At 46.7% G+C, this 27,059-nt stretch overlaps 1 protein-coding gene across 13 annotated transcripts in view; it reads right to left on the bottom strand.

Annotated features, from left to right (window-relative positions):
• ARHGEF3 (Rho guanine nucleotide exchange factor 3) overlaps positions 1 to 27,059 on the bottom strand; it is a 348,474-nt gene that overhangs the window by 287,174 nt on the left and 34,241 nt on the right. For 9 of the 13 annotated variants that reach the window (XM_078351854.1, XM_078351855.1, XM_078351856.1 and 6 more), the window contains exon 2: positions 13,466 to 13,558. The exons of the other annotated variants lie outside the window; for them this stretch is intronic. In XM_078351854.1, coding sequence (XP_078207980.1) covers positions 13,466 to 13,527 — 62 coding nt within the window. In that variant the 5' untranslated portion in view covers positions 13,528 to 13,558. The remainder of the gene's footprint in view (positions 1 to 13,465; positions 13,559 to 27,059) is intronic. 13 annotated transcript variants of the gene reach the window in all.

The raw sequence follows: 27,059 nt of genomic DNA, 5'->3' as shown, positions 1-27,059 counted from the left end.
CTCCTTAGATGCCAATCTTATTAAATTCCAACATATATTTCTGATTTAAAAAAAAACCTCTTAACAAAACAAGAATGGAATGAAACTTCCTTAAGAGATACATAGCTCAAACTGAAAGCCTGCCTCACATTTCCTAGGGAAACATTAGTGCACTCCCACTGAAGTGGATACAAAGAAAGAAGGACCTACAACCACCACTAGTTAACATTATTCAAGAAGTGTTTACCAATCCAATTACAAGAAAAAAAAAGTCATACTGATTAGAAAGGAAGGGAAAACAAAATTGTATTAATTTGCAGATGATATAATTATGTCTGGAAAAATCCCTCCCCACAAAAATATAGTAAGATCTTATAATAAGATCTGTAAAACTATTAGAGCAAATAGGAACACTAGATAATATTAATCAACGTGAATAAACGAAGTTGGCTGGACATGGTGGTTCAAGCCTGCAATCCCAGTGCTTTGAGAGGCTGAGGTGGGAGGATCGCTTGAGTCCAGGAGTTCAAGACCAGTGTGGGTAACACAATGAGACCCTGTCTTTACAAAAAAATTTTAAACATTTAGCTGGGCATGGTGGCATGTGCCTGTAGTCCTAGCTTCAAGAGGCTGAGTCAGGAGAATTGTTTGAGCTCAGGACTTTGAGGCTGTAGTGAGCTATGATCACCCCAATGCACTCCAGCCTGGGTAACAGAGTGAGACCTTGTCTCAAAAAAAAAAGTTAATCAATAGTTTTCCTATATACAAAAAAAGAAGCATAATACATGCTAGTGATCCAGCTAACATAAATGATTATTCCAGAAATACATTCCTTCTTGTGCTCTTCCACATTTCCTCTTCTCTACCAGTGTGAATGCTGGTGGCATGCTTGAAACTCACAAACATAGACAGCACCAACCAGGCACTTATCTTGCCTAGGCTCAACCATCTCTGGTGACTGCGAACCAATCTCCTGAGACTACCCTGTCCAGTCACTTGAGGAAGCCCAGCAGGTCCCCGTCTTTGCCAACACAGGAAGAGAGGACCTATCTTTCAAGACATGACTCGCAGTAGCAGGGTTGATCAGATTGGTCCACACATGCAACCGTCTCATCACCAACATCTGTAGTGACCTGCATGCCATTCTTCATGCAAGCTAAGCCCCTGGGCCTTTGCACATGCTGTCCCTGATGCCTGCCATGATTTTCCTCAAGAAGGTTGCAGGGCTTGCTCTCTCCACATTCAGGTCTGGGTTGAATGTTATTCTCTCAAAAAAGCTCTCCCTGTGTCCCTATCTAAAACTCCACCCTCTGACACTCACCCTATCACACACTCTATCTTTCCCCATAGCATGCACCACCAGCTAATCCTGCTTCATACATCTCTTTATGGTCTGTCTCTCTCACCAGAAGGTAAGCTCCATCAGGGCAGAGACCACCACATCTGCAGAACCCCTACCCCAAACGCAGTCCCAAATGCACAGAAGGGTCTCAAGAGATGTTGGTTTTATAGGTGGATGGATGGATTTGTTCAGTCCCCAGATCCACTCTCAATTCTACCATCTGAATGTTTTTCACGATTTCACCTCTCTCCATTGGTCAGCCAAGCTATCCACTTACTTATTCTCAACAGGTATTTATGACCTCCATCATCTTTCTCCCAGATGGCTACAATACCCCTAGTTCGTTACTCAGCCCTGAGTTTTGCTTCCCTCCAAATCTTATTCCCACTCTAGCCAAAGGTCTTTTCTCAAAATGCAGATTTAATCAGATTTAAGAAGCCACTTAAAACACTTCAGTGGCCTCTTGGGACCCTTAGGACAGGGTCTAAGCTCTTCACTACCAAGGCCCAAGAGGGCCCAGTGCTGCCAGCCCAGAGGCCTCCCAGACCCGTCATATGCCATGATCCAGTCTCACTGACCACATCTCATCTCCGTGGACTCAGGGCCTTGGCGCACACCACCCCTTCCACGTGGTTTGCTCTTTACCTGGCTATCCCTCACAGATGCTTCCATTTTCTGTCTGCTACCTCCCACGGGGAATGTTAGGTCCACCCCAAAAGGACCACAGATCCTCACACTTCCCTGTCACAAGCTCACTGCCCTGGGAATGGCTTGTTTAGGTCTGTGTGCTCCTGGACTGTAAGATTCACAAGAGTCAGTCTGTGCCATTCGCAACACCCACGACAATGCCCCCAGCACTGAGCAGAGCCTCAAGATAGACTTCTTTGACTTTAATTTAAACCATGCCTTCTCCAAATTGGCATGGGGTTGATTTCTTTCTGTCACATCTGATGCTGCTTTGGGCACCCCAATGCACTCTTCATACTCCCTTGAGAAAACAGCAACACACAGGTACATGCTTACACTGCACACAGCACTCAGGAACCCACCACGCTCCAAAGTGCCCATTCCACCACGACATTCTAACTTTGCAGAAATCTTGTTTCCTGCCTAAATGTTATAAACAGAACATTGAAGCTTCCTTCATCAAGAACACTCTACTCCAATTTGACCTAGATCTATCAAAAAGGAGAGTTATTAAAAAAAAAAAAAAAAAAAGGAGGGGGCAGTCTCTGAAATATCTCCCTTAGCCACCATGCCTGGAAGGCCAATAGCAAACAGATTCACTTTTACTTGACAGTCTTTAAAAAAAAAAAAAATCAGAGCTATACCTGTATATGGCTTCTTTCTGTAATTTAAAAAAAACAAAAAAAATCCACCTTGTGTTTAGGGTAAGAGCCGTTTTTCTTTTTCTTTTTTTTTTTTTTTTTTTTACAAATGCTTCTCCTTTCTAATAGGTGTTAGAATTATGGTCAATATAATATTTCTATTTGATCTAAACCAAAACCAGCGCAGGCGGATGCCTTCACCAGGGTGTCAACTCAGTATCACCAGCATGGGTCATCCTGACTTTGGAGTGACGTCACCCACGAGGGCCTCTCACTGTAAATGCTGCACCTGGACTCTAGCCTCAAGGCTCACGTGAAGCACATGGAAGGGGAGGAACTGGAGGACCAAAGTAAATGGCACTGCAGAGACACACCCAGACAAACACAGAACGTGGATCTGTCTCTTCAAAATGCTAGTGCCCTGGAAGGCAAAAGTAAAGAAGCGCTCTGTTCTTGATTGAAGGAGACTAAAGAGATGAAATAATCAAATACAGTGCTTTCGCCAGGACTGGGCCGAGATGGGGTGGGGAAAGGAAGAGAGCTGTCAAAGAGGTTTCAGGGCAATGGAGGGAATCTAGATCCTGAGTAGGTGAGTTAGGAGACAGTATTCATCATAACACTTCAGAGCTGTGAGAAACCATCACTGTCTTTACATCGACACAATGTTCCACGATTTACCAAGGGATTTCACATGACCTAGTCCCACCCGCTCACCTCAGAGATAAAGAAACTGCACTCAGAGGAATGGCTAGACAAACCTTAATGCAGTGGGTACTGAAGTTGGCACACACTGGGAAGAGTGATTGTACACATCTCAGAACTCTGTCTTAGCATGTTAAAGTTGAAATGCTAAGAGTCTGAGCTTTTCCCCCCAGAAAGCTCATTTGCCCTAACCCTTACCATAACCCTGTCCTGAAGCCAGATGTGAACCTGGGCCTCCCTCCAGCCATTCAGGGCTCCTTTACAGCACCCTTGTTTTTGCTTCCTCTTGAGTCTTCTGCCCCTGAAAAAGCTATTCCAGACTGCAAAGTCCTCCGGGGCAGGGACTGTATTAGATTGTAATCAGGGACCCTGCCTACCCTGCTCACTGATGTATCCTGAGCCCAGCACGGGGCCTGGCACACAGCCTCGATAGATACTCATCATTAGAGAAGACAATTCCTCCTACTCGGGCTCTGCACACAGGTGGGACAAAAGCCACCTTCAGCTCAAGCCCCAGAAGTATTCCTAGGGAAAGCCTAAACTCAAGTTCCCATGCTCTTCTCTCACCTAAAGAACAGTATCCTCAAGACTCCCCCATTCACACCCTAGCAGAATACCCCAGACAAAGCCAGCACTTAATCAAGGCATCTAATAACTTGTACCTTATGAGCCCAGTGAGCCCATAACAATGAGGGAGGCAGGGCACAGTGGTTCATGCCTGTAATCTCAGCTCCTTGGGAGGCCAAGGCAGGAGGATCACTTGAGCTTAGGAGTTTGAGGCCAGCCTGAACGACATAGTGAGACTCACCTCTACAAAATATTTAAAAATTAGCCAGGTATGATGATGCAAGCCTGTAGTCCTAGCTACTCAGGAGGCTGAGGTAGAAGGATCGCTTGAGCCTAAGAGGCTGAGGCTACAGTGAGTCATGATCGCACCACTGCACTCCGGCCTGGGTGACAGAGCAAGACTGTCTCTTAAAAAAAAAATACAAGGTTCAGATGCCCCACCCAACCCTTGCACAGCTAAGCCCAACACTTAACTCCTAGAGTTGAAAAAGTTGATTCACCTCCAGAGAAAGTGTCATACTCACCTGGCAGGAATTTTCCATCAGATTTCCCAGGAGGGAGACTCACATGATGTATATGGTTTCTACCCATTGAGAGCACGACATGAGGACAGCTGCTGTTTTACATGCCACCATCCACCCCACCTGGGCAAGGCCAGGGAGCTTCCTCTTCACCAGATGAGTGTGGGCCAGAGGCAAAACCCCTCAGAGACATTCTTTTCCTACCTGTTGTGCTACATGGTGCCACCTGAGAGTGCTGCGTCCATCAGAGGCCGCGTAGTGTGTGTGTCTTTAAATACTTCTTGATTGTGCACTAGGTGCCAGACACTGCCAAGCCCTTACGCCTTTCTCGTCTCCTCTTACTATATTCATCTCCCCTTTGAGACTGTAAGCTGCTTGAAGGCAAGGTCCATGTCTGGCTGTAGCCCCCAGCGTGCCCAAAAAAGTGCTTAGCACATAGTAGGTACTCAAATGACTGTAGAATGCATTTTTTAAATGTGATTACCCTATGCTAGAAATTGTCACAGAAAAGTAGAGGGCATGCATTTCTGAGAGCTCCTCCTTGGCTCTGCAGTTGGTGGGAGAATAATTTACGAACTGATAACAGACTAATGCCATGTGCTAGACACTGGCCAGATGCCCAGTGACGGAGCTAAGCATTTCTTACCATACTGAATCCTTGCATAACTCTATGAACTAAGTATCACTGTTATCCGCCTTTCACAGATGGGCAAACTGAGACTTGGGAAACTTCAACAACTGGGCCACAATACTCACCTCCTCCCCTAACGCCCTCCTGGCAGTTCCCCTGGTCACTGGGGCCACCCTATGAAAAGGTGACTGCCTGGAGTTAGAAACATGCTGATTGGCTCCCAATGCCCATCCTTCTGCACCTCAATGGATTGCCTGGGATGAAGCCCACTACCACCCTTGGAGCAGCAACAGCAGCTGCTCCCATTCTGCAGAGGGGCTCCAGTCTGCCGGGAGCAAGTAGGAGGAGGACCCAGCCAGAAAAGAAGCAGGTCAGGTGGTAAGAAGACTGAGGGCTTTCCCTGGGAGTGTCAAAGGTGCAGGTGTAGGCCAGGCTCAGTGGCTCATGCCTGTAATCCCAGCACTTTGGAAGGCTGAGGTGGGTGGATCACGTGAGGCCAGGAGTTCAAGACCAGCCTGGCCAACATGGTCAAACCCTGTCTCTACTAAAAATACAAAAAAATTAGCCAGATGGGGTGGTGCACACTTGTAATCCCAGCTACTCGGGTGGCCAGGGCAGAAGAATAGCTTGAACCCAGGAAGCAGAGGTTGCAATGAGCTGAGATCAAGCCACTACACTCCAGCCTGGGCGACAGAGCAAGACTCTGTTCCCCCGCCCAAAAAAAAAAATTGAAGTGCAAGTTTAAGCCCAAGCCCTAGAATTACCCGAGACATAGAAGCAGGTACTTTAGAACTCTATTTCCTCACCTGTAAAACAGAGATGAACAATATGTGTTGTTCACCAGGCTGCAATGATGTTTGGAGCCAATGTATAGAAAAAGCGCCCAAATCAGCGGGCATTATAATTTGTTGTGTAGAGGATTAGCCATGCTCACCAGAGGACCAAGGAGCTTCTTTTTTTGTTTTCCTCGAGACGGAGTTTCACTCTTGTTACCCAGGCTGGAGTGCAATGGCACGATCTTGGCTCACCGCAACTTCCGCCTCCTGGGTTCAGGCAATTCTCCTGCCTCAGCCTCCAGAGCAGCTGGGATTACAGGCACGCACCACCATGCCCAGCTAATTTTTTGTATTTTTAGTAGAGATGGTGTTTCACCATGTTGACCAGGATGGTCTCGATCTCTTGACCTCGTGATCCCCCCGCCTTGGCCTCCCAAAGTGCTGGGATTACAGGCTGAAGCCACCGCACCCAGCCCCAAGGAGCTTCTTTAGTGACTTTGCAGCAAATCTTCCAAGATGTGTTCCAATCCATGCCTTTGGCCATTACAGGGGCAGATAATGGTTGGGAAAACACACACACACACACACACACACACACACACACACACACACGACAAAATAGGACCAAGGTTTAGCAGACCAGATCTGGGGCTTAATTCTTCCATTCCTTGGCTATGTGACCACAGCTCAGCCCTTCACCTCCACAACCCTTGGTTCCTCATCTGTAAATAGCATCTACTTATCTCATTGTCCTGATCACATAATTGAAGGACTGGGTGAAGGCTCAAAGACCCAATCAAGCACATCCCTGGGGTGACCTCTACAGTAGCAGATGTAGAGGGCTGCCCTCCCTAAGAAACCTCTGCATGCAAAGGGGCACTTTATAGGCTCTGATGAGGTCTGCAAAAAGGGCCCCATTTAACTGAGCTGGGCCAGCACCAGGCAAACAAGTTTGGCAACAGACCCCATTTTTTCCTCTGCCATACCTAATAATGTAAAGAGGAAACCATATTCTAAGAAGCAGACTCTGGGAATGCTGACGGGCTCTCCAAGAAGACAGCTTAGAGAAGTGAAGTGCCTTGCCCTGGGTCACAGAGCCCAAGATCAGGAGAGTTTGCAAACCTCAGGCTCTCACTCTCCCTTCTGTTGGGTTTGTGCCTTCTCAAGGTCAGCAGCTAAACCTCTGAAGGGTAGGGGAAGCAGAGCAGGTCCCAAACAGCCTTTTGGACAGTGAACAAACAGCTAATAAAAATCAATGACCAAAACAGCCCTGGCCTAATGCCAAGATGGGAGCTGATACCATGGATCAAGGAGAAGGAGCACCTAAGAGCAAGGAGCGAAACCACACATCAATAGGGAGGGCTCCAAGCACTCTACAAACCAGCCTAACCCTGCAGCATGAAAACCGCATGTGGCGCCGGGGAAAATTGCAATTCTGGGTCAAGTCCTTCATGTTGCCATCTACAAATCACTCTGTTTTCTAGCCAATTCAGTCCACCAGAGCCACACATGGGCAGGGCCTGGGCCAGCTGTCAGGCATCCCTGCACCAGACAAGGCCCTTCCTTCCAGGTGAGTAAAGTCTAACAGAAGCGGGAAGGAGGAGGTACTCAACACAGACTGAATAGGTGAGCAAACCAGGGGAGATTTTTATTTTGGAAAAACAGACATATATGTGTACAGGGTGAGCCTGGAAGACTCTGCAGGGAAAGCCTAATCCCTTATTGAACATTTTCCTGAAGTGCTGAGGACCACTGAGCAATAGAATGATTGTTGCCTGACTGACCAAATGAATGAATGAACACATGACCTAAATTAAACCTTTCCATTTCTCCATCATGGTGAAGTCCTAACTATCCAACCATTTCACCATAGGTCCATTCATAGGAAGAATTTATGAGAAGGACAAGGATTTTTTCCCCTCAAAATTCTCTCCTTTGCATCCCAGGAAACTGTTCAGAAATTCTGCTTCTGTTGCTACACAGCTGAGGAAACTGAGGCACAGAGATGCACTATCTGCCTACAGTCACTGATGCCCACAGAAAACTGTACTCTCCAGGGTATTTATCTTCTAGAAATCCTATATTCTTGGGCCCCTAAAGTGTAAGTTAGCATTCAGAAGTAGAAGTAGCAAGAAATTATTGCTCAGTCAATAAATGCTATGCAAAAAGTTCTCCTCACAATAAAGTCACTTGGTTAAAAGACAAACTGCTCATAAATCACAGGACAAAACTGTAGCTCTGAAAGGGAAGTATGGCCTGTGGGCAGGGATTCCAGGGAGCCGCAGTCCTTCAGGGAGTGGGATTGGCCCCGGCTGATCTGTGGTTCTTCCAGCTGGTCAGCTGTATCTCAGCACCTCATCTCAAGGATCCTGGTTACTCCACCCCTTTCACTCACTGGTCTAGAAATATTAGTAAGTACCTACTGTGTGCCATGCACTTGGTAAATAATGGTGAACACAAGAGGTGATACCTGGGCCCATGAGGTTTGCAGTCCAGTAGGTGAGAGTGACACTAAAAAGATAAATACATGTAAGATGAGAAATTGTGTTTACTCCTTACCATTTCTGAAACATAAGTCTATCACTTTCCTGATAGGTTCTTCACTCTATGTAGGACTAAAAATAAGCAAACAAATATGAAAATTGCTGCCTTTATTGGGTACTGATATATGCAAGAGCTTCACAATGATTAACTCCGAACAGCCCCAATGACCCACTGTGGAAGATACTACTATTATCCCCACCGACCAACGTAGATTCATGGCTTTCCCCTCAGCCACTGCTCACAGTGTGTGCAACTACCTCCCCCACAGACGCCAGACTCTGAATTCCCTATGAATTCATATCTTACCCATACTTTTGTCCCTGGTGCATACAGCAGTATTCAGTCGATGCCCACCAAATGAACAATCAATTAATCATTCAAGGGGCTAGTTTCCTGCAAGATATTAACCACTAATCAGCTGTAGTTTTGGAAGAAGAGCAGATAAGTCTCCTAATAATTGCACAGGAGGTAGCCGTGATGTTGTAGAATGAGCCAGAGCCAGCCCCTGGTGACGTGCGAGCATGAATCTGGCAATCATTTCATCACTCTGGGTCTGTCTGCTTAAAACTGTAATGAAGAGTTAAATACAAAGAATCTAGGATTTCTCCTGGCTCTAAATTTTTATGTCTCTGAAATATATAATAAGATGACGGGGGCTGAGAAAGGCATCTGAAATTGCACTCTGTCTGCAATTTCTTGATCTTAGAATAAGACCAAAAGTTAGAGGAGATCCAAGATGGCTGATCGCTAACAGCTCGGGATTGTAGCTCCCAGTGAAAGCACAGAGAATGAGAGGACGCCACGCTTTCAAATTTTCATCGCTCACAGACCAGAAGATTCCCAGTGGAAGGGCCCCACGGGTCGCCAGCATGACTCTTGTGGCCGGTGCAGCAAACGGGAGGAGATTCCCGGGCAGAAGAGCACCATCAGTCTCAACGCGGCTGTTTTGGCCGGTGCAGTGGGTTGCTCGGATTCCAGCGCTGGGAATCAATAAACTGGGTGTCCACTCAGAAACCCAACTAGAAAGGCGGTAATTGTGAAGACGACAGATGGATAAATTTATAACAAAGGGAAGAAACCAGCCTAAAAAGGCTGAGAATACCCAAAATCAGAACCCCTCTCCCTCTACAGGGGATTACAGTTCCTCATCAGCAACAGAACAAGCCCTGATGGAAAAGGACTATGTGCCATTAACAGAAGTAGGCTTCAGAAGGTGGATGATAAGAAACTTCTGGGAATTAAAAGAACTTGTTCTAACCCAATGTAAAGAAACTAAGAACTTTGAAAAAAGGTTTGACGAAATCCTAACAAGAATAGACAATATAGAGAGGAATATAAATGAACTAACGGAGTTGAAAAACACAACACAAAAACTTAGTGAAATATGCACAAGTTTGAATAGCCGAATTGATCAAGCAGAAGAAAGGATATCAGAGGTTGAAGACCTACTTAATGAAATAAAACGAGAAGACAAGAATAGAGAAAAAAGGATAAAAAGGAATGAGCAAAGTCTCCAAGAAATATGGGACTATGTGAGAAAAGACCTAATTTATGTTTGATAGGTGTACCTGAATACGAAGAGAATGAATCCAAGCTGGAAAATACTCTTCAGGATATTATTCAGGAAAACTTTCCCAGTCTAGCAAAGCAGGACAATATTCAACCCCAGGTAATACAGAGACCACCACAAAGATATTCCTCAAGAAGAGCAACCCCAAGGCACATAATCGTTAGATTCACCAGGGTTGAAAGGAAGGAGGAAATACTAAGGGCAGCCAGAGAGAAAGGTCAGGTTACCCACAAAGGGAATCCTATTAGACTTGCAGCAGATCTCTCAGCAGAAACCCTACGAGCCAGAAGAGAGTGGGGGCCAATATTCAACATCCTTAAAGAACAGAACTTTCAGCCCAGAATTTCATATCCTGCCAAACTAAGCTTCACAATTGAAGGAAAAATAAAATCTTTTATGAACAAGCAAGTACTCAGAGATTTTATTACCACCAGGCTGGCTTTACAAGAGCTTCTGAAAGAAGCATTATACATAGAAAGGAAAAACCAGTATTAGCCTTTCTAAAAATATACCAAAAAGTAAAGAGCATCAACATAAAGAAGAATTTACATCAACGAATGGATAAAATAGCCAGTTTACATCAAATGGCAGTAACTCTAAATTTAAGTTGACTAAATCCCCCAATCAAAAGATACAGCCAAAACCTAACAGTATGCTACATCCAGACCCATCTCACATCCAAAGATACACAAAGATTTAAAACAAAGGGATGGAGAAAGATTTACCAACCAAATGAAGAGCAAAAATAAATAAAAAGCAGGAGTTGCAATTCTCACATCTGATAAAACAGATTTCAAAGCAACAAAGATATAGTGGTAAAAGGATCAATGCAACAAGAGCTAACGACCCTAACACCCAGATGCATAAGACTCATAAAGAGATTTAGACTCAACAAGACAGAAAATTAATAATAAGGATATTCAGAACTTGAACTCAGATCTGGAACAAGTAAAGTCAATAAATATTTATAGAGCTCTCCACTTTAAATACACAAAATATACATTCTCCACCTTAAATACACAAAATATTGATTGGCCATTATTAATACCCATTTTTAGAATAAAAGTACATTCCCGTTCTCTCTCCCTCTTTTTCTTCCTCTCCTTCACTCCTTTTTTTTTCTTTCTTTAAAAAAAAAAAAAAAAAAAAAAAAAGACCCAAAGTTAAACATGTCAGGGTAGGTTGACTGATTAGGCCTAGGGAGGGCGAGTGAAGTGCTTCCTCTCCCTGCAGAGCTCAGTGGGCACCTTTCTCCTGAGCAAGTATATGTACTCCCATGACAAATATGCTCAACCTGTAAAACCCCTTTGCAGAGAAACATTTTGGATGGGCATGGGTGAGGCTGCCATCCCTAACTGTACCCAAGACCAGTGGTGCTGGTGTTATGCGGGAGCCCGTGTTCATATGCTGGAGGGGACAAAGCCACCACTTTCAACTCTGCTCTCCTCTGGGAATACCACAGATTCTGAATAACAACTGCGTGTAGTCAAAGCAATTGCAAACATGGGTGTGATGGCCCCAAAGCCATGCTCATTAAATAGAACTCAGCACTCAATAAATGTGAGTCTGTTTGTTACTCCAAGTGAGAGTGCTGGGTAGAAACCAGGGCTCCACGATAAGAAACGTTTTGCTGTTTTCCTTTTACTATTTGGGTTGGTTTTGAATACATTTCTGTCTGTTGCCTAACGGCCACAAAATGGGAGGAAACAACACAACTCCCAACCTAGGAGGATCGCTGTGAGAATTAAATGAGATAAACAGGCCAAGTGATCCAGGCAGAAGCTGACATAGTAAATACTCAAACCATGGCCAACACTGATGGCAGTGGTGATGGTAGTGGAGGATATAAAAGCAGGGAAATCCAGGCTCTTTGGAGCCCCTCAGGGTTAGAAAGAGAAGCAGATGATCCTGGGCTGGACTCTCCTGGGGGAGAATAAGTATACTCCTTGGGTGCTTCTCAGAAAACAATGCAGCAGCAGCACCTGGGAAGGGCGGGGCTCCCCAGATGCCTTGGGGCCCTGGGACTCTGGATAGGTGGATGGGTCCCTGTGGGGACAGAGGCTTGTGGCACCATCGGGAAATGAAGCCAGGCAACAGAGTCCTGAGAAGATGAACATCCTGAGTTCAGAGGAGGTGAAGGAAATTACAACCACAGAAAGGCACCATCATTCACCCAATAGACTAGCAAAATTAAAAAGCAGAAGATCTCAGGCATGGCAGAACAGTGGGCAAATAGGAGATCTGGCACCCAGATGACAAGCAGTGCCCTTTGGAGAATGAACTGTGAAGTTTCAGATCTTACAGGCATACACAGGGTGGCCCAGCAACTAATCCCTGGCAACCTCCCTAGAGAACTCTTGCCCATGTGCTCAGGAGGAACATACCAGAAAGCATGTCACCGCATTACCATAAGGGCAAGAAACAGAACCAAACTAACTACCACCATCAGGGAAATGGCCCAATAAACAGTGGGACCCTCATACTATTCACCTGGCTGCAGTATAAAAACAAGGTAGATTCACATATACTGTCTTGAAAACATTTTAGGACATATTATTGAATACATAAAAGGGCAACAAAATAGGCCAACAAGCATAGTATGATGGTACATATTTAAAAACAAGAAAGAAAGAAAGGAAGGAATGAAGGGGGGGAGGGAGGGAGGAAGGGAGGGAGGGAAGGAAGGAAGGAATGACTTTTGCTCTACCTATCTAGATAACTAACCCAAAGTTATGGAAGGAAATGTGCAAAGTAGACCCCAGTGGTTACTTCTGGGAAGGACAGGGGTGAGGTAGGAGCTGGGAATGGAAATAAGAGTCAATGGGGATTTCATCTGTATTTTTAGCAAGGAAAAGCTATCTACTTATTTCTAAATAAAATTAATTTTAGGCCGGGGCTGATGGCTCACACCTGTAATAGTAGCACTTTGGGAGACTGAGCTGGGTGGATCACCTGAGGTCAAGAGTTTGAAACCAGCCTGGCCAACATGGTGAAACCCCATCTCTACGAAAAATAGGAAAAATTAGCCAGGTGTGGTGGCAGGTGCCTGTAATACCAGCATACAGAATATGAAAAAATCCCCTCATACTGAAAAATGGCATTCATCACTCTGTCACCCAGGCTAGAGTATAATGGTGTGATCATGGCTCACTGCAACCTCAACCTCCCGGGCTCAAACAATCCTTCCACTTCAGCCTTCCAAGTAGCTGGGACTACAGGCACACATCACCATGCCTGGCTAATTTTTTTTTTTTAAGTAGAAATGAGGTCTCGCTATGTTACCAAGGCTGGTCTTGAACTCCTGGGCTCAAGTGGGTCTTCTCTCACCTCAGCATCCCAAAGTTCTGGGATTACAGGCATGAGACACCATGCCCAGCACTATCTCCAGATCCTTGACGGCCTTCGATGATTTATGCAGGCTTAAAGGAAGCCCTCTGTTGCATTCAATTGTTGCATGCAAAAATTTTTAAATTTTTAATTATTTAAGTTATTTAATTATTTTTACCTTTCCTTGTTTTCTTCCATTCCTCTATAGATGCATTGATTCATTGCTGTGGAACTGTCCATAGACTCAGTATGGCAGGCTCAGGTCTCCTTTCTTAAAAAGCAAAACAACCAACATTTATCATCTGGGTACATTTATGTTATAAACACACAAAGAGCTGCATTAGATACAAGGAGAACATATCGAGGGTTACCCAGGGTCCACCAAAATCCAATCTTTCCTTCTTCCTCCATAATTATTGAAGTTTTATAAGGTACCACATTTTCTTTTCTCTCTTTTTTTTTTTTTTTTTTGGAGACAGAGTCTTACTCTGTCACCCAGGCTGGAGTGAGGCGATGCGATCTCAGCTCACTGTAACCTCTGCCTCCTGGGTTCAAGTGATTCCTTTGCCTCAGCCTCCTGAATAGCTGGGATTACAGGTGTGCATCACCATGCCCAGCTAATTTTTATATTTTTAGTAGAGATGGTGTTTGACCATGTTGGCTAGGCTGGTCTTGAACTCCTGACCTCAGATTATCCACCCACCTCAGCCTCCCAAAGTGCTGGGATTACAGGCACAAACCACTGCGTCCAGCCAGGTATCACATTTTCCAAACATCCTTGCAGGCAGATATAGCCAGATATCTGGGTTCCCAAGGGAACATGAGAAGTGATGTGTGCCCCTTCTCAGTCTAGATCTTAGGATATGAGCACCCTTCCCACTGGCTGGAACCCAGCTCTGTCCATGCAGACAATGCATTTGGAATGCCAAAGCAACAAGAGAGAAGCCACCTGGACCTGTGACTGCATCTAGCACAGCCACCCCGTCACCTTAGAACTATTACCTTACAGAGAAATTTTTTTGTTCTTTAAGTCATTGTTTTATTGGCCCTATTTCTATGGCTGGTGAGCTGTCATCCCAGCTGGGAATATGATTCAGTATCCTCACTGGAGTCCTTCTATGGGTGGGTTTGGTTATTTGGAGCTTGGCACATGCTATGTATGTAGAGACAGGTGAGACCAAACTCTTTTTGGCCATAATTGTAGTGAAACTACATGCAGCTTCATGAGGGCCTGGTGCATAGTAAGTACCCAATCAGTACTTAATGCATGAGGGGATGTTAATAAGCAGGTAATGTCTTCCAGTGCGACTCTCAAGAGCAAGGCACTGGACACAGAATGAAGAACATGTTGAATGAAGAGGGCATCTATAAGTATGAGCTGTGAGTTTCATGTCACAAAACGACCACCTGGAATGATAAAATACTATTCGGATGCATGACACCCAAGTTTAAGTAAGTATTCAAGCAGGTGTGCTTAGGAGCAACAGAGGCAAGGGGTGAGACAAGGGAGAGAGACAGGCATAGTGCACAGGAGAATGTTCCAGTGGCGTGGAGGATTCCTCCATTATTCCGCTGCCTGAACATCGGCCCCAGGATGACTCTGAGCCATAACTCTGAGATCCTTTGTCAGTCTTGGACACTGCATTCCTCACCACTCTGGGTGTGGTTTGAGCGTCAAAAAATAGATACTCTTTGTACCACATGGCCCCAAACACAAACCTGCTACTTCATTTGGTAACCAAAGAAACAGCCATCAGTTTCAACTGTAGAACTGGTTGTGCCGATCATAGTGAGGGACAGTGTGTTGGTCTCCAGCTTGTTATGGCCCAGGCAGGGGGATCAGGATAATTTGGACCACCCATGCTCTTCTAAGCTGGTGCTGGCTGAATGGTCCAGCACCGCTGCATCTGCTGCTTCGACTGCTGAGAATCACAGGCCTGCAGGGCCATATCTCCAGCACAGCCCCCTCCATCTGCCCTACCACAGGCCTGGCCTTCTCCCAGATTAAAGCACCATTTAGATAAATTTTCTGATCTAGGGGAGCAGGACCGCATACCTGGGACCCTTGTACTCCAAGGCATTAGAGAGTCAGTGTGCGGGAGAGTCCCCAGCCACTGCTTCCAATGCTGGTCTTTAACTTGCAAAGAGGACAACCATCAGATATTTTTAGCATCTGGCTCCCTGTCAGAGGCCACTACCCTGGCTTCCATCAGAGCTAACTTCATCAGCTGAGACATGTGCATTATGGAGGGGCCCAGGATAGGGTGAGAGTGAAGATGTGGATCCCGGATGGAGAGATGAAGGGTGGTAGGACTTGAGTTCAGGGTCCCAGAGTTGCCACTGCATCACCCCCACAACTGGGTAAAGAGAAATTGAGCAGCCCATACTTGGGTCATTTCTGCAGCTGTGAACACCTCAACCTACCTCATTTCGGCCTGGAAGCTGAGTGTGTTCAGTGTCCCAAGCTCCTCTGCAGCATGTAACTGCTGCAAGGGACTTTATACCCACATTCCAAAATGAGCCAACCACAGGGCTGTCCTGAAAGCCACATTTCCCAAGGAGTCATGAGGGGTCACAGCCTGCCTTTGAGGGCCCACTGGCTAGTTCTACATCAGAGCTTTAGGTTTTTCCTTTCCAATATTCTGTAGACAGGCACCAATAAATCATCACCCTTCAGTCTGTGGCTCCGTGGCTAGGGGCAGGGACCGGCGGCAGCAGTCTCTGTGCCCCAGCACTGAGGGATGCCTGAAGGCCTGATACTGATACTGACACTGACACTGACATGGATTGTTGTATCAAATTCTCACACCAGCCCTAAGAGGCAGGGACTGTAACTACCTCACTTGAATCAGAAAACTGGGCACAAAGAAGTTAAGACTTAGCAAAGGCCACATAGGTAGCAAATAATAAAGCTGAGACTAGAACACCAGGCATTTGGCCTGGAAGTCTGCATTCCTCCTGACTGTGCACTACATGCATAGGAAAGCTCAGCAGTGGTTGAATGAATGAACAAATGACTGAGTAAACAAAACATTTCTAAAGTGATTTCAGGAATGGGGTAGGGAATAGTGTCTTAACGAGGCCCTGGGTGTTGTGGGGTTGATTGTGAGCCTAACCTTAACTGCCTTGGATGTCAGTCAGGAGTTAATACTCTCAGACCCCTCTCAAGTCTGAGTGTTCAGCCCCAGGAACACTCTAAACCCCAGGAGGTTTCATACCATTGTTTTCTTTGTGTTTAAGACCGAGTCTTGCTGTTGCCCAGGCTGCAGTGCAATGTTGCAATCACAGTTCACTATAGCCTCAAACTTCTGGGCTTAAGTGATCCTCCTGCCTTAGCCTCCAGGTTAGCTGGAACTACAGGTGCACACTACCACACCTGGCTCATTTTTTTATTTTTTGTAGAGATGGGGTCTCGCTATATTGCCCAGGCTTGTCTCCAATTCCTGGCCTCAAGCAATTCTTGTACCTCAGCCTACCAAAGTGGTGGGATTACAGGCTTCAGCCACCGCCTCAGACCCATACCATTGCTGGTAATGACCACAGCCACTGCTGACTCAGTGCCTTCTATTTATAGGCAGTAAATTCAGGACTCTCACACAGACTCCTCTCATCTGCCCAGAGCCCTGCAGAAAAGCCAAAATTATACCCATTTTACAGATGGCAAAACCAGATATCTGAGAGGGCGTGACTTGCTTATAGTCACAGCACTTAAATGAGGGCTGATGAATGGCATGGGCTTTTTCCCCACCACACAATACCCACCACATGCCTTGCTTAGTCACAAAGTTATAAAGATGAGATAAGCGCTGTTGTGACTCTTCAGGTGGAAAGTTTCATGTTAATCTAAAGTTCATCAGCATTTACCATCCCAGTCACCTGGGAAGAGGAATTCCAGTTCTCCCTAGCTAAAAGCTCTGGCACAACTACTCTGTCTTCTCCCACCTCTGCTTTAATCACATCTCATTCTCTGAACCAGACCCTCCTGCTTTCCTCATTCCTTTCCTCAGCTGGCCGGACCAGCACTCACTGGTATTTGCGGATACCTCCTGCAATGTACAACCATGTCCACTGGACAGCAAGTCCTGTTAATTCTTCATTTAAAAATATCTCTTCCCAGGAAGCACCAAGTGTTGGTGAGAATGTGAAGCAACCAGAACTCTCATATACTGCTGCTGCTGGGAACATAAATTGGTCCCGCCACCTTGGAAGACTGTGACAATGTCCAGTCAACCTGCATTTGCTCCTAGGTATACACATGCACCAGGAGACACATTCTAGAATGCCCTCAGTAGCAGCAAGCATGACTCCCCTGCATTTGTCTCTTATTGCTGCTGTAACAAATCACCACACGCTTAGTGACTTAGTACAAGTGTGTCCTCTCACAGCAATGCGGGTCAGAAATGGGTCTACGTGGGCTTGCGGGACCGCATTCCTTCTGGAGGCTCTAGAGGAGACTCTTCTTTTGCCTTTTCCAGCTTCTAGAGGTCACTTTACATTCCTCGGCTTGTGGCTTTTTCCCTTGTTTTCAGAGCCAGCAAATCTCTATCTTCCACCTCTGCTTTAATCACCACATCTCATTCTCTGAACCAGGCCCTCCTGGTTATAGGAGGCCCTCCCTCCTATAAGAATCCTTGTGACTGCATTGGTCCCTGCAGGATAATCTCCCCATGTCAAGATCCTTAAAGTTGGGGTGGGTGTGGTGGCTCATGCCTGTAACCCCAGCACTGGGAGGCCGAGGCAGGCAGATAACAAGATCAGTAGATTGAGACCATCCTGGCTAACATGGGGAAACCCTGTCTCTACTAAAAATACAAAAAATTAGCTGGGCATGGTGGCACATACTGCACCTGTAGTCCTAGCTACTCAGGAGGCTCGGGCAGGAGAATTATTTGAACCCAGGAAGCGGAGGCTGTACTGAGCCGAGATCACACCACTGCACTCCAGCCTGGGCGACAGAGCAAGACTCCGTCTCAAAAAAAAAAAAAAAGATCCTTAAAGTCATCACATCTGCAAAGTCCCTTATGCCATGTAAGGTAACACAGTCCCAGGTATTACTGTAAAACAGTACCAGTGACCAGGGATTAGGTCAGAAACATCTTTTGGGAGGGCCATTATGTGACCTACCACAAGCCCCAAATTGAAAGCTACCCAAATGCTCATCAACAGTAGAATTAATGAAATCAACGATGGTGATTCTCAGCAATGAGAATGGATGACCTACAACCACATGCAGCACATGCAGCAACAAGAAAGACACTCAGAAAATGATGTTGAGCTAAAGATGCCAAACACAAGAGTGTGTGCTGTCCAAGTCTGTCTACAGAAAGTACCAAAACAGGTAAAACCATCCCAGGCTATTAGGAGTTAGGATAGCAGCTCTAGTCGGGGAGTGGTGGCTGGAAGAGGGATGACAGGACTTCTGGGTGCTGGCAAAGTACTGTTTCTTAATCCGTTTGCGAAAATCCATCAAGCCAGATGGTTACGGCCTGTGCTCTTCTCTGTGGGTATGCTGTGCTTCAATAAGAGGCTTTAAGAAACGGCTCCGCCTGCTTCATCCCATTTCCACTCCACAGGCCTGTGTCCTTTCACCTCTGAATGAAGCAGACCCCAGCTGACCTCCTCCATACCCACCACCCTGCCAACCACTGCCCACCAGATTGACCTGGAACTGATCAGCAACCGACACCTGCTGCACAGTGCCCTCCTCTGTCTCTCCTTCACTCCTTTACCTGCCTCTCACATACAGCGAACCCACCAATGAGCCCCATCTCCTCCCAGGAGCTCCATACTCCCCACCAACTTCTGTAGAACTTGAAATAAAAACCACATCATTTGGACTTCATTATGACTGTCACATGCTGATTGCAAATAGGACCAAATGCCTAGTCTCGTCTCCGAACACAAACCGCAAATGTCTCAAGAGCAGAACGTCTCAAGGTCTTGCACATTCCATTCTGTTCCTAGTTCTGATTGTATGGGAACTTCTAGTACTAATGACTAATAACTACTACTACTAACAAGAGCCTTCACTGAGCGCCTTGTACGCGTCAGACTCAGTGCTCCTCATGCATGATCTCATTTCCTCTTCCCCCGCCCTATGAAGTGGGCACTATCACAATCCCTCTGTTGAACAGTAGGAAACTGAGGCACAGAATGGTTAATTAACTTGTTCAAGATCCCAAAGTGTATCTTGGTAGGGGAGGGACCTGAACCCACACAATCTGATTCCAAAGCCCATGCTCTTAAGCCAGACCCCACTCTGCTTCCATAACGACCCCACCCTAATGGGCTGTTAGGCATACAGTTGGTACTTAATAAACACTTTCACCTACTTAATAACCAAAATACATACATACTAAGAAAAAAGTCTTCATAAGTGCACAAACAACAAAATCAAGACTCCATCAAATGAGACGTTTTCATCTTCAAATCTCAAAAGAGGCCACGACCTCCAGGGAAATTTACAAAAGCTCTGGGTGCTCCTTGCCCTGCCTCATGCTTGGCACTCACAGCTTTATAAACTTTTATCAGCAAACAACAGTTGGAGTTGTCCTCCAGGCTTTTATCTGAGTGGGGAGAGAGCTGGATACATTTTTTCTTGCTGTCTGCCAATTTCAGGGCCATAGCCAATGTCAGAACTAAAGAATGGTTGGAGGACTCAGGCTGGGACCACAAGGTCCCAAGCCACCTGCCCCAGATGACCTCACCTCCCCAGTGGCCAAGAAACATGACCCAAGGCCCTTGGCTAAAAACAAGGCCACCACCCCCGAGGGCCGATGTGGCCACTAAACTGAACCAGAGATAATGACACAGGCAGCCGAGCCTTTAGGTCAGTTACCAAACAGTGCTCTGGCCAGTGCGGACACAGCAGCACATCTGTGCCAGTTTGGCATTGTTTCCAAGCATCACTATCACCCTGAGTCCTCCCACGCATGGTCTTGAAGCATCTACCTGGATACAGATGAAAAGTTCCTATGCCCCAGGAGCATGAAGACTACTATGAGGAGACATACCCTGAGAAAAACAACCAAACTGTCCATCATAAGGCACTGGAGAAATAATGACTGCTTGGTACAGAATATGCAGCAGCTAAAACAACAAAGCAGGGCTAGATGCACTAGCATGGAAAACTCAACATTAGAGGAAAAAAGGAAGAACAGAACCTAAAGTCTAATGATGTTTCTAGTAAAAGAAAAACCCCACATATTTCTAGACTTCAGCTAAAGGAAGCAGTGGTGGATGACAACCAGCACACACCAGCTTGAGAAAGCCAATGGTGGACATCTCTTTCCAACTCTGTTCAGTCATGTCAGAGTCTGTTGGCCATGGTGGGAGTTTTACACCATGGAAATCAGAAAATGCTACAAATCGTGGCTCCCCGCTCTCCAACCCATCCCCAAGAGTTGACTGCTAAACATGTCCCAGCATAACACTGTATGTACATAAATATATTTTTTAAAGTTTAGAAACCACAACCTCAAAGTTATTTTTAAGTGTCTGTCTCTGTAGTAGGATATGGGACTGGCGGAGATTAAGACAGGCTTCGGTTACATCTGTACCACTAGCATTTTTACAAGACCACCACCAACAAAAGTGTTTACATATGTTAGGATTACTAAAATTGTTTCAAAGTTTAAAAAAAAAATAATCAAACTCTGACCATGACAGTACAATGTGATAAAGCTGTAATGATGGGATAGGGATATACAGTTGTAAGAGGAAGAACACCAAGTCAGCCTGAGCATATCATGGAAGGCTTCTCAGAGGAGGTGATGCCTGGGCTGAGTTTTGAAGGGTAAAAGCCTACCAGGCCAACAAGCCAGGGCTGCTCTGGATAAAGAGCACAGCATAAGTAATTAGCAAGGAGGAGAGGGAGATTACAAGAGTGAGGAGGACGGTGACTGAAAGTATCAGGAGGGCTGGGGCAGCGCGGGATGTCATCACAGTAGGTTGCACACCCCTGCATGAAATGAGATCATCCATGTCCAGTGTTTAGCCAAGAAGACGTACTTAATAGTTAGCGTTACCTATTTCTATTTGCATTTCTACTCTATCATTCCTGGACGTCAAACACTGTGGAGGTTATGGTAGATTGCTGGGGCAAGAATTTGGAGGTGAGGTCCCATGACCATCCTCTGAGAGACGTTCTGTCAGCTCCACCACTCACATCACCCCCTTGGATTTTCCCAGAGTGTCCTGAAAATGTGCTTTGGCACCTCCTTAGTGCTCCTGCCACACTCCTCCTTCACCCAGTCCCACCAAGGTATACACATGTATCCCCCCAACTGCACCAGGCTGTGTGGCACCCTAACTGAGCACACTGACAAATGTGGTACTTGTTGAATGAATGAACACATTCAGCGAACTGTGTACTCTTCCACTCTAATGAAAGATGATATGAACCTGCTGTGGAATCAGGACACCCACACCAGGGAGGTATCACCACCAGCTGAATAAAGTCATCCACATGGGGGGATGACCACCCCAGAATCATAGAAAAAGAAGGCATCAAGAGGCAAAACTGCACAGTACCCACCCAAGTCATAAGTCACTATCCCCAAAGGAAGATGCATGCCAGGGACACAAGAACTTGTATTCCAAACATGGTGTCAAGATACCACAGTGGGAAATGAATGTAACAGGTTAATGACAGGATCGTACTTGCTCCAGCAAGTATTTTCAGCTCCACTCCCACTAGGCAGCTTACAGGTTCGGCACTTGGCTCTCCTTGTGGCTTAATTACCAGTTCCAGTGTTCACTGCTTATGTGTAAGCTGGTACTGTTGGCATGGTCTTCATCACAGCTCATTTGGGGAGGATTGGGGAGAAAGTTAGTCAGTCCTCAGGGTCACATCACAAGTCTCCAGTCTTCCCAGTGGAAAATCAGATCCCAGATCCCAGAACAGGAGGCTTGGTGGGGATACCATGAGCAGTCAACCCCTGCCTGGTTCCAGGATGCCTGTACTTAGGCCAAAAGATGTTCCAATTTCAACCAGGGCAGCTAATCTTTTATGTGATTTACATGCTAGGGTTCTTGAAGAGTTCTTATACTGTCAAGTAGTTCTAATGGAACAAAAATGTTTTAAAACCTTGATTTATATAAAACGATTGGCCGGGCGCGGTGGTTCACACCTGCAATCCTAGCACTTTGGGAGGCTGAGGCAGGATCACCTGAGGTCAGGAAATCGACACCACCCTGGCCAACATGGTGAAACCTCGTCTCTAATAAAAATACCAAAATACCAAAATTAGCTGGGTATGGCGGTGGGCACCTGTAATCCTAGCTACTCGAAAGGCTGAGGCAAGAGAATTGCTTGAACCTAGGAGGTGGAGGTTGTGGTGAGCAGAAATCATGCCACTGCACTCCAGCCTGGGCAACAAGAGAAAAACTCTGTCTCAAAAAAAAAAAAAAACACCATTAGCATGTCTCTCTCTGAGCATGTCTCTCTCTGAGTATGTTCTTCTCTGAGCATGTCTCTCTCTGAGCATGTCTCTCTCTGAGCATGACTCTCTCTGAGCATGTCTCTCTGAGCACGTCTCTCTCTGAGGATGTCTCTCTCTGAGCATGTCTCGCTCTGAGGATGTCTCTCTCTGAGCATCTCCCTCTCTAAGCATGTCTCTGAGCATGTCTCTCTCTGAGCATGTCCCTCTCTGAGCATGTCTCTCTCTGAGCATGTCCCTCTCTGAGCATGTCTCTCTCTGAGGATGTCTCTCTCTGAGGATGTCCCTCTCTGAGCATGTCTCTCTCTGAGCGTGTCCTTCTCTGAGCGTGTCTTTCTCTGAGCATGTCCCTCTCTGAGCATGTCCCTCTCTGAGGATGTCTCTCTCTGAGGATGTCTCTCTCTGAGCATGTCTCTCTCTGAAGATGTCTCTCTCTGAGCATCTCCCTCTCTAAGCATGTCTCTGAGCATGTCCCTCTCTGAGCATGTCTCTCTCTGAGGATGTCTCTCTCTGAGCATGTCTCTCTCTGAGCATGTCTCTCTCTGAGCATGACTCTCTGAGCACGTCTCTCTCTGAGGATGTCTCTCTCTGAGCATGTCTCTCTCTGAGCATGTCTCTCTCTGAGGATGTCTCTCTCTGAGGATGTCTCTCTCTGAACATGTCTCTCTCTGAAGATGTCTCTCTCTGAGCATCTCCCTCTCTAAGCATGTCTCTGAGCATGTCCCTCTCTGAGCATGTCTCTCTCTGAGGATGTCTCTCTCTGAGCATGTCTCTCTCTGAGGATGTCTCTCTCTGAGCATGTCTCTCTCTAAAGATGTCTCTCTCTGAGCATCTCCCTCTCTAAGCATGTCTCTGAGCATGTCTCTCTCTGAGCATGTCTCTCTCTGAGCATGACTCTCTGAGCACGTCTCTCTCTGAGGATGTCTCTCTCTGAGCATGACTCTCTCTGAGGATGTCTCTCTCTGAGCATCTCCCTCTCTAAGCATGTCTCTGAGCATGTCTCTCTGAGCACGTCTCTCTCTGAGGATGTCTCTCTCTGAGCATGTCCCTCTCTGAGCATGTCTCTCTCTGAGCATGTCTCTCTCTGAGGATGTCTCTCTCTGAGCATGTCCCTCTCTGAGCATGTCCCTCTCTGAGCATGTCCCTCTCTGAGCATGTCTCTCTCTGAGGATGTCTCTCTCTGAGCATGTCCCTCTCTGAGCATGTCTCTCTCTGAGCATGTCTCTCTCTGAGGATGTCTCTCTCTGAGCATGTCCCTCTCTGAGCATGTCCCTCTCTGAGCATGTCCCTCTCTGAGCATGTCTCTCTCTGAGGATGTCTCTCTCTGAGCATGTCCCTCTCTGAGCATGTCCCTCTCTGAGCATGTCCCTCTCTGAGCATGTCCCTCTCTGAGCATGTCTCTCGCTGAGGATGTCTCTCTCTGAGCATGTCCCTCTCTGAGCATGTCCCTCTCTGAGCTTGTCCCTCTCTGAGCATGTCTCTCTCTGAGGATGTCTCTCTCTGAGCATGTCCCTCTCTGAGCATGTCCCTCTCTGAGCATGTCCCTCTCTGAGCATGTCTCTCTCTGAGCATGTCTCTCTCTGAGGATGTCTCTCTCTGAGCATGTCCCTCTCTGAGCATGTCCCTCTCTGAGCATGTCCCTCTCTGAGCATGTCTCTCTCTGAGCATGTCTCTAAGAATGTCCCTCTCTGAGCATGACTCTCTGAGGATGTCTCTCTCTGAGCATGTCCCTCTCTGAGGATGTCTCTCTTTGATCATGTCTCTCTCTGAGCATGTCTCTCTCTGAGGATGTCTCTCTCTGAGCATGTCCCTCTCTGAGCATGTCCCTCTCTGAGCATGTCTCTCTCTGAGCATGTCTCTAAGAATGTCCCTCTCTGAGCATGACTCTCTGAGGATGTCTCTCTCTGAGCATGTCCCTCTCTGAGCATGTCTCTCTGAGCATGTCTCTCTCTGAGCATGTCCCTCTCTGAGCATGTCTCTCTCTGAGCATGTCCCTCTCTGAGCATGTCTCTCTCTGAGCATGTCCCTCTCTGAGCATGTCTCTCTCTGAGCATGTCCCTCTCTGAGCATGTCTCTCTGAGCATGTCTCTCTCTGAGCATGTCTCTCTCTGAGCATGTCTCTCTGAGCATGTCTCTCTCTGAGCATGTCCCTCTCTGAGCATGTCTCTCTCTGAGCATGTCCCTCTCTGAGCATGTCTCTCTCTGAGCATGTCCCTCTCTGAGCATGTCTCTCTGAGCATGTCTCTCTCTGAGCATGTCTCTCTCTGAGCATGTCCCTCTCTGAGCATGTCCCTCTCTGAGCATGTCTCTCTGAGCATGTCTCTCTCTGAGCATGTCTCTCTCTGAGCATGTCCCTCTCTGAGCATGTCTCTCTCTGAGCATGTCCCTCTCTGAGCATGTCTCTCTCTGAGCATGTCTCTCTCTGAGCATGTCCCTCTCTGAGCATGTCTCTCTCTGAGCATGTCCCTCTCTGAGCATGTCTCTCTGAGCATGTCTCTCTCTGAGCATGTCTCTCTCTGAGCATGTCTCTCTGAGCATGTCCCTCTCTGAGCATGTCCCTCTCTGAGCATGTCTCTCTGAGCATGTCTCTCTCTGAGCATGTCTCTCTCTGAGCATGTCCCTCTCTGAGCATGTCTCTCTCTGAGCATGTCCCTCTCTGAGCATGTCTCTCTCTGAGCATGTCTCTCTCTGAGCATGTCCCTCTCTGAGCATGTCTCTCTCTGAGCATGTCCCTCTCTGAGCATGTCTCTCTGAGCATGTCTCTCTCTGAGCATGTCTCTCTCTGAGCATGTCTCTCTGAGCATGTCTCTCTCTGAGCATGTCCCTCTCTGAGCATGTCCCTCTCTGAGCATGTCTCTCTGAGCATGTCTCTCTCTGAGCATGTCCCTCTCTGAGCATGTCTCTCTCTGAGCATGTCCCTCTCTGAGCATGTCCCTCTCTGAGCATGTCCCTCTCTGAGCATGTCTCTCTGAGCATGTCTCTCTCTGAGCATGTCTCTCTCTGAGCATGTCCCTCTCTGAGCATGTCTCTCTCTGAGCATGTCCCTCTCTGAGCATGTCCCTCTCTGAGCATGTCCCTCTCTGAGGATGTCTCTCTCTGAGCATGTCCCTCTCTGAGCATGTCTCTCTCTGAGCATGTCCCTCTCTGAGCATGTCTCTCTCTGAGCATGTCCCTCTCTGAGCATGTCTCTCTGAGCATGTCCCTCTCTGAGCATGTCTCTCTTTGAGCATGTCTCTCTCTGAGCATGTCCCTCTCTGAGCATGTCTCTCTCTGAGGATGTCTCTCTTTGAGCATGTCCCTCTCTGAGCATGTCCCTCTCTGAGCATGTCTCTCTCTGAGGATGTCTCTCTTTGAGCATGTCTCTCTCTGAGCATGTCCCTCTCTGAGCATGTCCCTCTCTGAGCATGTCTCTCTCTGAGCATGTCCCTCTCTGAGTGTGTCCCTCTCTGAGGATGTCTCTCTCTGGGTCTCTTTAGTAACATCTTTAGTGACACTCAGTATGTTTCTTTAGCCTGGGCAACGAGAGCAAAACTCTATCTCAAAAACAACAAAAGACCTACTACCATCAGCCTGTCTCTCTCTGGGTCTCTTCCATAATGTCTTTAGTGGACACTCAGTATGTTTTTGTTGGTGGACAGAGAACATGCTTATGGATTCACAGAGGACCCAAAGGTAAGAGGGAACAGTGGTCAGAGCCAACCTGGGGTCCCCCATTCTGTGCTGCCCGCTGTATGACAGACATGGACACAGCAACGGGTCGTCTATGTCACACTGTCCTCCTCCTCCTCACCACAAGCAATGGCAATGGAAGCCTTTTCATACAGGCATCCTGCTGAGGGCTTCAAATGCTCAACCCACTCAGCAATGTTGTAAGGAACTCTTATCTCCTCACAGAAGAGGAAACCAAGGCACAGAAAGCACAGACTTGCCCACAGAGCTAGTGAGTGGAAGAACCAGGGCAGAAGCACAAAACCAAGGACCTTCCCCCCAAACAGAGGTTCCGAAAGGGAAACCGGAGACATGCAAAATGGCCCAAAAATGGTCTGGTGCCAGTTTTTCTAATTGAGGTTAAAACTGGATCCCTTCGGCAGGGAAAGGTTTTCTGACCTGATCCTTCACCAATCAGAGCACTTATTTAAATGAGCTTCATAGAGTCAACATGCATCCCACTAACTCAGCTCCAAGTCTGGTTTGTCTCATTATCATTCATAACTTACAAGATCGAAGGCTTAAGTACAGCCCACCTCGTGCCCAGAGTGCTTCAAATGCAGAAAAAATAAGGTGAGCTCTCTTAGAAGCCCAATTCTGGTTTTTTGTTTGTTTGTTCGTTTG

Source organism: Callithrix jacchus, chromosome 15, assembly GCF_049354715.1.
Source record: "Callithrix jacchus isolate 240 chromosome 15, calJac240_pri, whole genome shotgun sequence".
NCBI classification, from domain to species: Eukaryota; Metazoa; Chordata; class Mammalia; order Primates; family Cebidae; genus Callithrix; species Callithrix jacchus.
Note: the sequence above shows the minus strand (reverse complement) of the source record. Positions and strands in the feature narration are given on the sequence as shown.